Consider the following 15,667-nt stretch of genomic DNA (forward strand, 5'->3'; position numbering starts at 1 on the left):
CCCCAGGTCGGTAGGTGCCCAATATGTTACTGGAGATCAGTGGAGAAATAACTCCAGAAAGAATGAAGAGACGGAGCCAAAGCAAAAACAACACCCAGTTGTGGATGTGCCTGGTGATAGAAGCAAGGTCTGATGCTGTAAAGAGCAATATTGCATAGGAACCTGGAATGTTAGGTCCATGAATCGAGGCAAATTGGAAGTGGTCAAACAGGAGATGGCAAGAGTGAATGTCGACATTTTAGGAAATCACCAAACTAAAATAGACTGGAATGGGTGAATTCAACTCAGATGACCATTATATCTACTACTGTGGGCAAGAATCCCTTAGAAGAAATGGAGTAGCCTTCATAGTCAACAAAACAGTCAGAAATGCAGTACTTGGATGCAATCTCAAAAATGACAGAATGATCTCTGTTCATTTCTAAGGCAAACCATTCAATATCACGGTAATCCAAGTCTATGCCCCAAACAGTAATGCTGAAGAAGCTGAAGTTGAACAGTTTTTTGAAGAACTACTTGTAGTTCTTTTAGAATTAACACCCAAAAAAGATGTCCTTTTAATTATAGGGGACTGGAATGCAAAAGTAGGAAGTCAAGAAACACTTGGAGTAACAGGCAAATTTGGCCTTGGAGTACAGAATGAGGTAGGGCAAAGGCTAATAGAGTTTTGCCAAGTGAACACACTGGTCATAGCAAACACCCTCTTCCAACAACACAAGAGAAGACTCTACACATGGACATCACCAGATGGTCAACACCGAAATCAGACTGATTATATTCTTTGCAGCCAAAGATGGAGAAGCTCTATACAGTCAGCAAAAACAAGACCAGAAGCTGACGCTGGCTCAGATCATGAACTCCTTATTGCCAAATTCAGACTTAAATTGAATAAATTTGGGAAAACCACTATACCATCCAGGTATGACCTAAATCAAACCCCTTACGATTATACAGTGGAAGTAAGAAATAGATTTAAGGGACTAGATCTGATAGACAAAGTGCCTGATGAACTTTGGACGGAGGTTTGTGACATTGTACAGGAGACAGGGACCAAGACCATCCCCAAGAGAAAGAAATGCAAAAAAGTAGAATGGCTGTCTGAGGAGGCCTTACAAATAGCTGTGAAAAGAAGAGAAGCCAAACGCAAAGGAGAAAAGGAAAGATATACCCATTTGAATGCAGAGTTCCAAAGAATAGCAAGGAGAGATAAGAAAGCCTTCCTCAGTGATCAGTGCAAAGAAATAGAGGAAAACGATAGAATGGGAGAGACTAGAGATCTCTTCAAGAAAATTAGATATACCAAGGGAACATTTCATGCAAAGATAAAGGACATAAAGGACAGAAATGATATGGACCTCAGAAGCAGAAGACGTTAAGAAGAGGGGGCAAGAATACACAGATGAACTGTACAAAAAAGATCTTCATGACCCAGATAATAATGATGGTATGATCACTGACCTAGAGCCAGACACCCTGGAATGTGAAGTCAAGTGGGCCTTAGAAAGCATCACTATGAACAAAGCTAATGGAGGTGATGGAATTCCAATTGGGCTATTTCAAATCCTAAAAGATGATGCTGTGAAAGTGCTGCACTCAATATGCCAACAAATTTGGAAAACTCAGCAGTGACCACAGGACTGGAAAAGGTAAGTTTTCATTCGAATCCCAAAGAAAGGCAATGCCAAAGAATGCTCAAACTACCACACAATTGCGCTTATCTTACACGCTAGCAAAGTAATGCTCAAAATTCTCCAAGCCAGACTTCAAGAATACATGAACCATGGACTTCCAGATGTTCAAACTGGATTTAGAAAATGCAGAGGAACCAGAGATCAAATTGCCAATGTATGCTGGATCATTGAAAAAGAAGAGAGTTCAAGAAAAACATCTATTTCTGCTTTATTGACTATGCCAAAGCCTTTGACTATGTGGATCACAATAAACTGTGGAAAATTCTGAAAGAAATGGGAATACCAGACCACCTGACCTGCCTCTTGAGAAATCTGTATGCAGGTCAAGAAGCAACAGTTAGAACTGGACATGGAACAACAGACTGGTTCCAAATCGGGAAAGGAGTACATCAAGGCTATATACTGTCACTCTGCTTATTTAACTTATGTGCAGAGTACATCATGAGAAACTCTGGGCTGGATGAAGCACAAGCTGGAATCAAGATTGCCGGGAGAAATATCAATAACCTCAGATATGCAGATAACACCACCCTTATGGCAGAAAGTGAAGAAGAAATAAAGAGCCTCTTGATGAAAAGTAAACGAAGAGAGTGAAAAAGTTGGCTTAAAGCTCAACATTCAGAAAACTAAGACCATGGCATTGAGTCCCATCACTTCATGGCAAATAGATGCGGAAACAGTGGAAAGAGTGGCTGACTTTATTTTTCTGGGTTCCAAAATCACTGCATATGGTGACTGCAGTCATGAAATTAAAAGACGCTTACTCCTTGGAAGGTAAGTTATGACCAACCTAGACAGCATATTAAAAAGCAGAGACACTACTTTGCCAACAAAGGTCCATTTAGTCAAGGCTATGGTTTTTCCAGTGGTCATGTATGGATGTGAGAGTTGGACTATAAAGAAAGCTGAGCACCAAAGAATTGATGGTTTTGAAGTGTGGTATTGGAGAAGACTCTTGAGGGTCTCTTGGAATGCAAGGATTTCCAACAAGTCCATCCTAAAGGAAATCAGTCCTGAATATTCATTGGAAAGACTGATGCTGAAGCTGAAACTCCAATACTTTGGCCACCTGATGCGAAGAGCTGACTCATTGGAAAAGACCCTGATGCTGGGAAAGATTGAAGGCAGGAGGAGAAGGGGATGACAGTGGATGAGATGGTTGGATGGCATCACCGACTCAGTGGAGATGAGTTTGAGCAGACTCTGGGAGTTGGTAATGGACAGGGAGGCCTGGTGTGCTGTGGTCCATGGGGTCACGAAGAGTCAGACACGACCGAGCCACTGAACTGAACTGAAGACCAGGCAATGACATGTAGATGATATCAGAAATATGTTTGCTATCATATCAGGGTGGTACATAATTTAAAATAAAGGATAGCAACAATTTCACTCTAAGGAACTTCTCTTATTATTGTAGAAACAGTAATAATGAATTCCACACAACACCTTATAACTTAGTGACTTACCTGGTGGGCCTTACCTGGTTAAGCTTCCCCATTGCCAGTGCAAGGGACACGTCTGGATCCTTGCTTGGGAACCAAGATGGATCCCACATTCCCCAAGACGAGACCAAGGAAATAATAAATACGGTATAGTTTAAAACAATGCATTGGTTCTGACACTTTACGTTAAATATGAATTTTAACCCTTTTAGTTTCTGTAAATAAATTTTTGTCCACAAAAGCCTACGTTTATGGGCAAGTGGTAGGTATAGGCAATTCATCAACTGCCTGTTTCCCTCTTATTATGGGATTGCTCTGAGAACCCAGGGCTCATTATGTAAAGGGCGTCCTTATTAGCCAGGTGCACTATTTTCCATCCTCCTGGAGGTTTGACCTTTAGCAGTGGGCGGAAGGTCACTAAAACGAAGACTGTGCAGCACCGTTGAAAGTAGCCTGCAGAGGGTTGTTGACGCAGAAACACAGCTCAGGAATCCACGCCCCTTAGTGCATGGGCCTTGCAGGAGGCTGAGCTCTGAGCTTTCGCACAGGAGAAGGCACAGAGGGTTCGGAGAGTGGTGGGCTGCCGCCGTGTTATCTTCAGGAGTCCAGCTTTCCTGGGGACACGTCAGCGGCGGCCTGGTCCATACACGTCCAGGACAGGAAGTCCTGAACCAGGTGGGCAGTGGAAACGACAGTCGGGCGACTCCCGGCCCGGCTGACCCCAGGCTTCCAGCCGCGCCAGCGCCCCGGGATTCTGGCGCAAGGCCGGTTGCCCGGGAGTCGCCATGGCAACGGACGCCGGGTTCTGGACTCCGCGGGCGGCGCATGGCCTAGCGGCCACCTCCGCGTCTCCCATGGAGGTCTGTGGCGACTCGGCGCCCGAGACCGAGGAGTGCTGGAGGATTATCAGGAATCTCGAGTCCACTCTTGAACAATTTCGGCTCAGTCCCAGGTGACCGGCGCGACCTGCAGCGCCCGGGCCCGTGCCCCTGCCGGCGCTCCACCGCTCCCGGGTTCTCTAGCTCCAAGCCCCCAGGCAGCTGTTTTGATATCTAAATATACTACCGTGTACCAAGCACGGACTCTGGGGCCAGACTGCCTGGGTTCAAATCCTCCTGACACTCCAAGGGCCCAAGACTTGGGCGAGTTAGTCAACTTCTCTGTGCCGCCTTATCTTTTCAGGAAAACAGCCAAGATGGTGGTGCACAGCGCCTCCTTCATAGTTCATAGCGAACATTCAATGAGTCAATCTGGAAGATCGACATACAAATAGGGTACATAGTATCGTGCAAGTGTTTGCCAATATAATTATCTTGTTTTTGACCCTTTTGGACAGTTTTTTCATCTTATAATCCTTTGCCCTCCTCTGTCCCAGTTTTATTTGGATAATGTAGACCTGATGCTTGGGGTGGGGGAACTGGGAGGGAGGTATTTTTCTTTCTAAAAACCTTTTGAAATCCCGTAAATGGCCCTCACTAGGTTAACTGCTCTAGGTGCCCTAAGACAGGGACCCTCGTGGTGCCAGGTGGGCTGGCTGAGACACCAGCCCTGCAACTGGCGTCTCTCTAGGGTAGGATGAAGGGCGCAGAGCCCCGTGGTGGGGACTGACGCAGTGAGATGGTGCTGCCAGCCCAGCTGCCCCCGCTGAACTGTGTTAAGTGAGTGCCTTTGTGAAAAGAGATGGGGATGCACTCAGAACCCGGTTGATTGGTGGTGTGAAAGCACATATTGGCGGTAGGGGATGGTGGGCACGGTGTTGAACTGCTCTAGTTGTTGACTAAGAGAGATGACTTCCTACCGTGGATTCCTTGGTGTTCCTGGTGGGGAGCTTCTCCAGCAAAATGCACTGGCTGTGCTCAGCAGCCAAACTGGCAGTGCCTGGGGCTCAGTCAGTGCTTGTTGTCTGAATAAAGGAGCTGTGGATGCCCCTGTGAGTTTCTCTTCATCGGCAGGACCCAGGCCAGCTGTTGGTGCTCTGGTATCTGGTGTGCGTGAGAGAAGCTGCAGTCTTGGGGTGAGGAGAGAATCAGGCACTGGGGAGGCACCAGTCAACAAACCGACAGAAGCCTGTCCTTTCTGAAGTTTACATCCTAGGCAGGAAACCAGCGATAAATAAGCCGACTCAGTAATAAAGTCAGTTAAGTGGTGGTGAGTGCTAAGGAGGAAACAGAGCAGAAGAAATAACGTGTGGAGTGGAGAAGAGGGTTGTAATTCTATTTTTTTGGTCATACCATGTGGAGTGTGGGGATCTACCAAGGATGGAACCCAGCCTCCTGCATTGGAAGTGCTGAGTCTTAACCTCTGGACCACCAGGTAAGTCTTACAGGGCTATAATTTTAGATTCTGTGTTCAAGGAAGACTTCTTGGAAATGACTTTGGGAAGAAGAACTGCAGACTTGAGAGAGGGACCTTTCTGCTCTATCAGGGAGCAAGTGTTCCAGGCAGAGGACAAGAAGTAAAGGAGAGTGGGCATAGGTGTCACGGGACCAGCAATGAGGCTGGTGTGGCTGGAGAAGAGTGATGGAGGAGAGCTCAGAGGTGGATGGTGCTCATGGTGTGGAACCTAGATCACTGTAAGGACTGCAGCACTGACCTTGAATGAGGTGGTCAGATGTGGTTGTTCCAACACCCCCAAGCAATTCTCTAATTCTCAGCGGACAGTGATTGGGTGTGTCTTGTAGTTTGCTTATTTATGTATTTTACTTAAAATATGGTTGCTGTACAATATTATGTATTGTAAGTCACAGGTGAACAATAGAGTTACTCCTAATTTTTAAAGGTTATACACCGTTTATAGTTATTATAAAATGTTGGCTGTATTCCCCATGTTGTACAGTATATCCTTGTAGCTTACATCAGTTCAGTCCAGTCGCTCAGTTGTATCCAACTCTTTGTGATCCCATGGATTGCAGCACACCAGGCTTCCCTGTCCATCACCAACTCCCAAAGCTTGCTCAAATTCATGCCCATCGAGTTGGTGATGCCATCTAACCATCTTATCCTCTGTCGTCCCTTTCTCTTCCCTCCTTCAGTCTTTCCCAGCATCAGGGTCTTTTCCAATGAGTCGGTTCTTTGCGTCAGGTGGCCAAAGTATTAGAGTTTCAGCTTCAACATCAGTCCTTCCAATGAACACCCAGGACTGATCTCCTTTAGGATGGACTGGTTGGATCTCCTTGCAGTCAAAGGGACTCTCAAGAGTCTTCTCCAACACCACAGTTCAAAAGCATGAATTATTCAATTCTCAGCTTTCTTTATAATCCAACTCTCACATCCATACATGACTACTGGAAAAACCATAGCTTTGACTAGAGGGATCTTTGGTGGTAAAGTAATGTCTTTGCTTTTTAATATGCTGTCTAGGTTGGTCAGAGCTTTTCTTCCAAGGAGCAAGTGTCTTTTAGTTTCATGGCTGCAGTCACCATCTGCAGTGATTTTGGAACCCCCCAAAAAGAAAATCTCTCACTGTTTCCATTGTTTCCCTGTCTATTTGCCATGAAGTGATGGGACCGGATAGTTTGTAGTACACTGCTTAATCCCCTACCCCTATCTTGCCCCTCCCTTTTTCCCTCTCCCCACTGGTAATCCTGGTCTGTTCTTGTGTCCTGCAGTTTACCTGGAGAGAGTGTCACATTCACAGGTTAAGGGCTCAGCCCCACAAGACTGTCCCTGTCCTCCTTGAGAGGCTAATTGCAAGTCCAGGTTGTCACCTGTGCTTTTGACAAGCAGGGCTAGCTCAGAGGTTCCTGGAGTTCAGTTAATTTGCTACAGTGGCTCATAGAACTCAAGAAACCAGTTTACTTACTTGCCTACTGGTTTATTACGAAGACTATTAAAGGACATGAATGAACAGCCAGAGGAAGAGATACATAGGGTGAGGTCTAGAAGGGTCTGGGGCACAGGGGATTCTGTCCCTGTGGAATTTGGGGTACACCCCATGAATTCATTCTTGTTTACCAACCTGGAAGTTCTCTAAACCCTATAATTCAGGGATTTTTATAAACTCTTTATTACACGGGCAAAATTGACCAAATCATTGACTTTTTGTGATTGATTCAACCTCCAGCCCTCTCTGGCAGTGAGGTTGGGGGAGGTGCGATTGGAAGTTCTATCCCTCTCCTGGTTGGTTCCCCTGGCAACCACCTCCATCCTCAGGGGCTTTTCAAAAGTCACTTCATTAACATAAAAGCGGGTGTGGTTGAAAGGGGCTTCTCTTGAATAGCCAAAGACACCCAGTTCACCTTTTCCCCTATTTCAGAAAATGAGGACAGCAGACCAAACATTACAATAAAAGATTCTCTCATTGTGCTTGTCGCTTAGGAAATTCCAAGGGTTTGGGCTGCTGTGAGGCAAGAAGCATGGATGAAGACCAATATATGTATATGGTATATATATACATATAGGGCTTCCCAGGAGGTGCAGTTGGTAAAGAATCCAATGAGTCAGGAAGATTCCCTGGAGTAAGAAATGCCAACCCACTCCAGTATTCTTGCCCGGAAAATTCCATGGACAGAGGAGCCTGGTAGGCTACAGTCCATGAAGTCGCGAAGAGTCAGACACGACTGAGCAACTGAGCGTGCACATATCTATATCTATAAAATTATAAAACACACTGCAAAGATGGGAAGATATGAGGGGAATGGAGCAGAGGAATCACATTATCTGGTTTATCTGTCAACCAAATTATTCTGGCTATTGTTTTGATATTAGACTCTAATGAGGGGAAACAATGGAAACAGTGAGAGACTTTATTTTCTTGGATTCCAAAATCACTGCAGATGGTGACTGCAGCCATGAGATTTAAAGATGCTTGCTCCTTGGAAGAAAAGCTATGACCAACCTAGACAGCATATTAAAAAGCAGAGACATTACTTTGCCAACAAAGGTCCATCTAGTCAAAGCTATGGTTTTTCCAGTAGTCATGTATGGATGTGAGAGTTGGATTATAAAGAAAGCTGAGCATCAAATTGATGCTTTTGAACTGTGGTGTTGGAGAAGACTCTTGAGAGTCTCTTGGACTGCAAGGAGATCCAACCAGTCCATCCTAAAGGCAATCAGTCCTGAATATTCATTGGAAGGACTGATGCTGAAGCTGAAACTCCAGTACTTTGGCCACCTGATGCAAAGAACTGACTCATTGGAAAAGACCCTGATGCTGGGAAAGATTGAAGGTGGGAGGAGAAGGGGACACAGAGAATGAGATGGTTAGATGGCATCACCGACTCGATGGACATGAGTTTGAGCAAGCTCTGGGATGGGTGTGCTGCAGCCCATGGGGTGGCCAAGTCAGACACAACTGAGTGAGGACGGGCAGAAAGAGGGAAACCAGTTAGGGGACTACGACAATAAGCCTCGTGGAAAATGACTGTGATGGTAGCAGTGGTTGGAGGTCGTGAGACTAGTCAGATTCTAGATTTATGCTGAAAGTAGAACTGATAGACACAGAGCGCGTAAGATTCTGATTTTTTGAACTACTAACCGGAAGAATGGAAATGCCATGAGCTGGGATGAAGAAGATTGAGACGAATAGCTTTGTGGGGAATATCATAAGCTTACTTTTTTTTCCCCCCTAATTTGGCTGCACCAGGGCTTAGTTGTGGCATGCAGGATCTATTTCCCTGACCAGGGCTCAAACCTGTGCCCCCTGCATTGGGAGCTCAGAATCTTAACCATTGGACCACAAGGGAAGTCCCTCAGAAGCTTACTTTTGGACATAATATCTTGGAAGTAACTCTTAGTCATCCATCTAGGCTCTTTGGTTGTATGAGTCCTTAGGGCAATAACAATAATTTACCCTGTATTCTTCTCAATTCTTGGCTAAGACACTTAAAAAGTTTATTAACATGCATATCTCATGTGTACGTAGGAGTTACCTAGGAAAAATGACTAAAATTCTAAGATGGCCCAAACCACCACCTTGAATACCATCTTCGCTAAAGACAAAAGATGTTGAGTGGAGGGAAGACAGTTATGGGGGGTTACCAAGAAGAGCAGTAAACAAGCGTAAGGTTTGTTATGCAGATTTGAATGGGTGCCTTCTCCATTAGTAAGATTCTCTTGTGAATTAGAGTCATCTTCCTGGTAGGAGAGGAAGACACTTATAAGTGGAGATTTCCTTTATAAATGTAAATTTCTCTTACAAACAGATAACTTCTACTCTGCTTCCAGGGTTTCTTCTGTGTCTGCAGTTTCTCAAAACAATTGACTCAAAACCACCTTATGCTAAAGCATCATATTTAGGGAAGAGAGGTCCAGCCAGGTTGGATATACCAGTGTGGGAGTAATTGGCACACAGATGCATCTACAAATGGGAGACTTGGTGAGATCACCCAGGAAATGACTGAAAAGAAGTGTGTGAACCTTGGGACACCTCAAACTTGTGAACCTTGGGACACCTCAAACTTTCCTTCTTTCAAGAGGAAAAAAGTGGAAGCAAGAGTGCTTTGGTTTTGTTTTGGTTTTTTTTCCTTGTTTGAAATTGAGCAGGGAAGTCCCTAATGGTCCTGTGGTTAAGACTGAGCTTCCAGTGCAGTGGGTGCGGGTTTGATCCCTGATGGAGGAACCAAAATCCTACATACCTAATAGTATGGCTGAAAATAAATAAAAAATTTAAACTGAGCAATACACCATTGTGAAAATTTAGTGCACTTAATGCCACTGTCTTTGACTAATTCATTAATGAGCATTTGTTAAGATAGACTATTCTAGGATTTAGTGAGAAGTGTCACTGCCTTCTGTTAATAAGTATTCATGGATCTGTTTTCTGTAATAAGTTAATATGTTAATTTTGTATCTCATTTATTTAAAAAAAGAACCTGTAATTGCTATTTTTGTGAGACTGTATTTTATGCATAACAACCAAGCTATTATTCAGAAATCAAATTGCTGAGGCTATAAATAAGGACTGTGTAGGAACCACTTAGCTAGTTTGTTGTGATGTGGGTTTCCATTCTAGGCAGAGGGGTTGTCATCTAAAATTAGAGACATTTGGAATTTAAGGGGAAGCTGAAGAATGAACTTTCATGTTTCACTTGGATTCTGAATGAGTCAGAACTTTCTGAATCAGTCATTCAGAAGGTTAGGACCAGTTAGGGATAGTAGACCATAGACCTGTTCTCACAAGGGATGGAGGATAAGACTCTCACTTCAGGCTTATGATTTTTTCATTTTGGCTGCACTGTGTAGCTTGTGATACCTTGGTTGCCCAACCAGGGATCGAACCAGTGCCCTTGGCCATGAGAATGTAGAGTCCTAACCCCTGAACCGCCAGGGAATTTACAGGCTTGTGATTTTTAGATGAATTACTTACAATCTTTGAGCCTCAGCTTCCATATCCTCAAAACAAAGAAAGGTAGATAACCTGAGAAAAGATTGTGTGTATTAAGACAGATGCCTTGACTAAGCACAGGGGACAAGTTAAGCATTCAGTTGTTAAAAAACAAAATTCAACTGAGTAGATTTGAAGATCTGATTGGCTTTGTTAGGTGATTCATGAATTGGACAGCATCCTGTCCAGCAATTATAAGGGTGCTCCAAGGGGGCTGTACAAAATGGGAGGTTTTTATAAGGGAAAGGGTGGGACAAAGGAGATGTTAGCATAAAGGAAAAAAGGCAGGAAGAAAAAAAAGCATTGTTTTTAGGCCAGGATTTATCCTTGCAGGGGAAAGGGCAAGGCAGGGGTTTTATCATGCAGATTGCCTCTTCTTCCTCTGGGTACAGAGTGGAGAGGGCCTGCACGACGGATTATCTTCTTGCTGCTGCTGCTGCTGCTGCTGCTAAGTCGCTTCAGTCGTGTCCGACTCTGTGCGACCCCATAGACGGCAGCCCAACAGGCTCCCCTGTCCCTGGGATTCTCCAGGCAAGAACACTGGAGTGGGTTGCCATTTCCTTCTCCAATGCATCAAAGTGAAAAGTGAAAGTGAAGTCGCTCAGTCGTGTTTGACTCCTTGCGACCCCATGGACTGCAGCCTACCAGGCTCCTCCATCCATGGGATTTTCCCGGCAAGAGTACTGGAGTGGGGTGCCATTGCCTTCTCCAGATTATCTTCTTGGTGCTGGCTAATTAAGGTTAACATTTCTGGGGAAGGTTGAAACCCAAATTAAGTCAGGTATTAATTCTGGATTTGGTATCATGCACTTTAGAATAAGTAATGCCATTTTGAGCCTATGGTTTTCTGTTTCACACAATAAATAGGCACTAATTTTATTTTTACCACGTGGAGGAGGTATCTATAAAATTCTTCAAACTGGTTTTAAAATATCAGACTGTATTACTGTAATATTATGGCACCAGAGGGAATAACTGAAAACATTATTCTAAGTTTCTAAATCATATCCTAAAGATACGTGTATTGGGGGTGATTTTTTTTTGCACTTCTCTTCTTTTCCCAGCTTTGAGATATAACTGACATGTAACATTGTATATTTATCATAAAACCTGCTCACATTCATAACTTACCATCCACCCTAGATCTTTAGCTTAAAATGGGAAGGAAGGAAAGACCATACATGGTCAAGCTTATTGAAAGATGAAGCTGAATAATAAATAGGAGCTGCTTGGTGCTAGGGAAGGGGAGGAATTGCATTTCTCAGCTGGAACGATGAATCATGGAGGTCTGTTAAGTGGGAGGCATTGCAGAAAGAAAACAGTTTTAAGTTTAGGTCATGTTTGTATTTATCTTATTGATGCAGCACTCCGGGTTCAAACAGGAGATAGAAACCTCACCAGTGTTTGAACAAGGAACAAATATTTCTTGTTTCTTTAATGTTGTTATTTATTTGTTTTTGGCTGTGCTGGGTCTTGGGTGCTTTGCACTGCTTTCTCTAGTTGTGGTCGGCGGGGGCTATTCTTTGAGATCCATCGGCCTTTCATCGCAATGGCTTCTCTTGTTGTGGAGCCCGGGGTCTAGGCACACAGGCCCAGTAGCTGTGGCTCCTGGACTCTAAAGCACAGGCTCAGCAGTCGTAGCACAGGAGCTTAGTCAGTCTGCCACATGTGGAATCTTCTCGGACCAGGGATCGAACTCATGTCCCCTGCATTGGCAGACAGATATCCACTGTGCCACCAGGGAAGTCCTATTTCTTGTTTCTTATTAAATATTAACAAGGATTTTTAGTTCAGTTTAAAAAAAACCTCTAAGCAGCATTACAATAGCAAATGTAGCTGTGACCCTGAGGGCAGAAGAGTAAATGTGGACAGAACTAAGAATTTAAAAGGTCCCCCACTCCCACCAAACGCTGAGATTAAGACCTCTTGGGAGAGGATGTGGCTGGTGGTAGAGACACTTGCCAGAGGGTGCCGGCCAGAGCTGGTCCGTGGGCATGACTTGTTGAGTGTCCATGGTGAACTTGGTGAAAGATACAGGCAGGCCAAGTTTCTTTATGTAGCTGGGAAATTCAAATAGTCATTCCTGAAGGTTCTGAGACCTCAAAAGCCCTGCCTTTTCGGGGGAATTGGTTGTATTTTTACATTAATCTTTACTATTGAATGTGGAAATGCTCAGAGTCACTCCAGAGAATCTCCTGAGTTCCAGACGTAGTCCTAGACTCCACTGTGTACCAACAACCTGCTTTCTTAATGATCAGAATTGATCACTTCAACCAGTACTGTGCCCCCTTTCTCTGTCTTTGGTTTAGTGGTGTAGGGATTACACAGTGGCCAGGTGCCAGTTCAATTCACTCTCGTCTAATTCAGTAGAACCATGGTTGTGCTTCCCAGTAGAAGCAATCTCCCTTTGGGAACTAAGACCTCCAAGCCAGTAGGTCATAAAGTTTCTGGGAAAGGAAGCAATGATTTCAGGGGTGGGTTATTAGGTGTAATAGTGAGAGGCGCCTCTTGCATTTTTACCAAGCTTCTTGGACCTACGGCTGTGGGAAAGACGGTCCCATGTGCTGAGTGGAGGAGAAGAAGAATATCTCTCCTACCATTTCTGCATTCTTGGCTGAGCCCCCCTCCCCCCATAATAAAAGACAGATTAACTGGAGAAAAAAAAAAAGAAGTTTAATAACATCTATTCCTTCTGTATACAAGGGAGATACCCAGGAAAACAGAGTAACTCCTTGAAATGGTTCAAACCACTACCTTAAATAGAATCTCTACCTAAAGACAAAAACAGATGTTGGGAGCCAGTTATGGAAAGTTCCAGAAAAAGCACAGTAAACAGGGGGATGGTTGTGATGCAGATTTAAGCTCATGCCTGCTCCATTGATAAGAGTTTCTAGAGATTTATGCCTAAAATACTGACAGTTCTTACCGAGTGAAATTGGCAGAATCTGAGCTTGCTTGAAGGTGGTGTCTGACTTTTAAAAAATAGTTTACTTTAAATAATTTCAAATATACAGAAAAGTTGTCAGAACAGAACTAAGAACTCCTCACCTAGATTCAGTTCCCAACATTTTCCCATGTGTTTTCTCTCTTCTTCCTCCTCACCCCCTGCCTCTGTACACACACACACACACACACACACACACACACACACTCTCACACTCACCCAGACATTCATTATCATCAGTCTTTTTAGAACCTTCTGAGAGCGTGTTACAGACATGTTTCCCATTAAGTGTGAATTTCCTAAGCATTCAAGTGTGTTTTTCCTAAAATGGATACTTCTTCCTGCATGACCAGCACACACTCTCAAATCAGCAGATCCACACTGCACAGCCCTATCGCAGCCTCCTTTCAAGCTGGGCCAAGAGTACCAGCAATTACTTTTTTTTTCCTTTCTGGTCCAGGATCCTATCTAGCAGTGTGTGTTGTCTTTAGCTATCCAGTCGCCTCAGACTCGTCCAGCAGGAAGAGTTCCTCAGCCTCTCCCCACTGTTCATGTCCTTGACACTTTTTTAAAAAAGTACAGACCTTCTGTAGCATGACCAACGCTACCTGGGTCCGTCTTCTGTTTCCTTGTAACCAGACTCAGGCCATGCGTTCTTGGCAGGAATGCCACAGAAATGAAGCTGCGTATTCTCAGGGCATCAGTTGAGCCAGTGCGTGTCATCCAGTCTATTCCCTCATTGGTGCTTTAACCTTGACCTTGCTGGGTTGGTGTCTCCCAGATCTGCCATAAATCCACCATGCTTCCCTTTATAATAAATTACTATTTTGTGTGTAGGGAGTGTGAGCGTGTATAGTAAGTTGCTTCAGTTGTGTCAGACTCTTAGCGACCCTGTGGACTGTAGCCCACCACACTCCTCTGTCCATGGCATTCTCCAGGCAAGAGTACTGGAGTGGGCTGCCGTGCCCTCTTCCAGGGGATCTTCCGGACCCAGAGATCAAACCCATGTCTCTTACATCTCCAACATTGGCAGGCAGGCTCTTTACCATTAGCACCACCTGTAGGGCCTAAGTATTACAAAATTTCCTCTTCCTCCTCTGCCTCCAACTTTATTGAGATATAACTGACGCAGAACACTGTAAGTCTGAGGTGTACAATGTGAAGATTTGGCACATTTTTATATTGTAAATAACGATCACAATAAGGTTAGTTGACACATTCATCATCTCTCATAGTTACATTTGTGTGTATGAAAACATTTCAAATTGACTCTCTTAGCAACTTTCAAGTGTACAATACAGTATTATTAACTGTAATCGTCATGTTGTACATTATATCCCAGTACTTATTCATCTTATAACTGAAAGTTTTTACCCTTTGACTAGTATCTCCCCATTTCCTTTACCCTCAGCCTGTGGCAATGGTCTCTGTACTCTCTGTTTCTATGAGTTTGACTTTTTTAGATTCCACATATGAGTGCAATCAAACAGTTGTCTTTCTCAGTCTGCCTTTATTTCACTTATGTAACGGCCTCAAGGTTCATCTGTGTTATTGAAAATAACAGGAACTCATTTTCTTTTTTCATGACTTTTCATTGTACACACATATGCACACACTACATTTTCTATTTTTTGATGTTTATTTTTTATTTGTCTGTCTATTTGGTTGCACCAGGACTTAGCTGAGGCTCGAGGGATCTTCGATCTTCACTGAGGCCTGAGGGATCTATAGTTGAGGCATATGAGATCTTTCAGTTGTGGCATGTGGGATCTAGTTCCCTGACCAGGGACTGGACCCTGGCCCCCTGCATTGGGAGCATGGAGTCTTGTCCACTGGACTACCAGGGAAGTCCACTACGTTCTCCTTATTCATTCATCTGTCAGTGGACCCCTGGCTATTGTGAATAACGTCGCAGTGAACATGAGCGTGCAGGTAGCTCCTTGGGATAGTGATTTTGCTTCCTCTGGATATATACTCAGAAGTGAGACTGCTGAATTATATAGTAGTGTTGTTCAATTTGTCAACAAAATTTCCTTTTCCTAATCAAACTTCCACTGACGAGCTGTAGCCTTTTAGCTAAGCTTAACCCCAGCTGCTATTGATAACTCCCACCCTAATCCATCACCTCTGTAGTGGCTGCCCACTGGTGATTCTCTATTTTCACCATTCTCTTCTGTGTTTACTAGAGCGTCTCATTCTCATTTGGACTGCTAGATTCCTGTTTTATTCAATAGGCTGTAATCTGATACTTTCATCATTTATTTTG

General features: G+C 44.0%; 1 protein-coding gene across 1 annotated transcript in view; it reads left to right on the forward strand.

Annotated features, from left to right (window-relative positions):
• Positions 1-3,918: 3,918 nt before the first annotated feature.
• The window catches only part of C13H10orf67 (chromosome 13 C10orf67 homolog), a 100,970-nt gene continuing 89,221 nt past the window's right edge, over positions 3,919-15,667 (forward strand). The window contains exon 1 of the mRNA XM_027558127.1: positions 3,919-4,085. Coding sequence (XP_027413928.1) covers positions 3,919-4,085 — 167 coding nt within the window. The remainder of the gene's footprint in view (positions 4,086-15,667) is intronic.

The sequence above is a fragment of the Bos indicus x Bos taurus genome, chromosome 13 (assembly GCF_003369695.1).
Source record: "Bos indicus x Bos taurus breed Angus x Brahman F1 hybrid chromosome 13, Bos_hybrid_MaternalHap_v2.0, whole genome shotgun sequence".
Taxonomy (NCBI): Eukaryota; Metazoa; Chordata; class Mammalia; order Artiodactyla; family Bovidae; genus Bos; species Bos indicus x Bos taurus.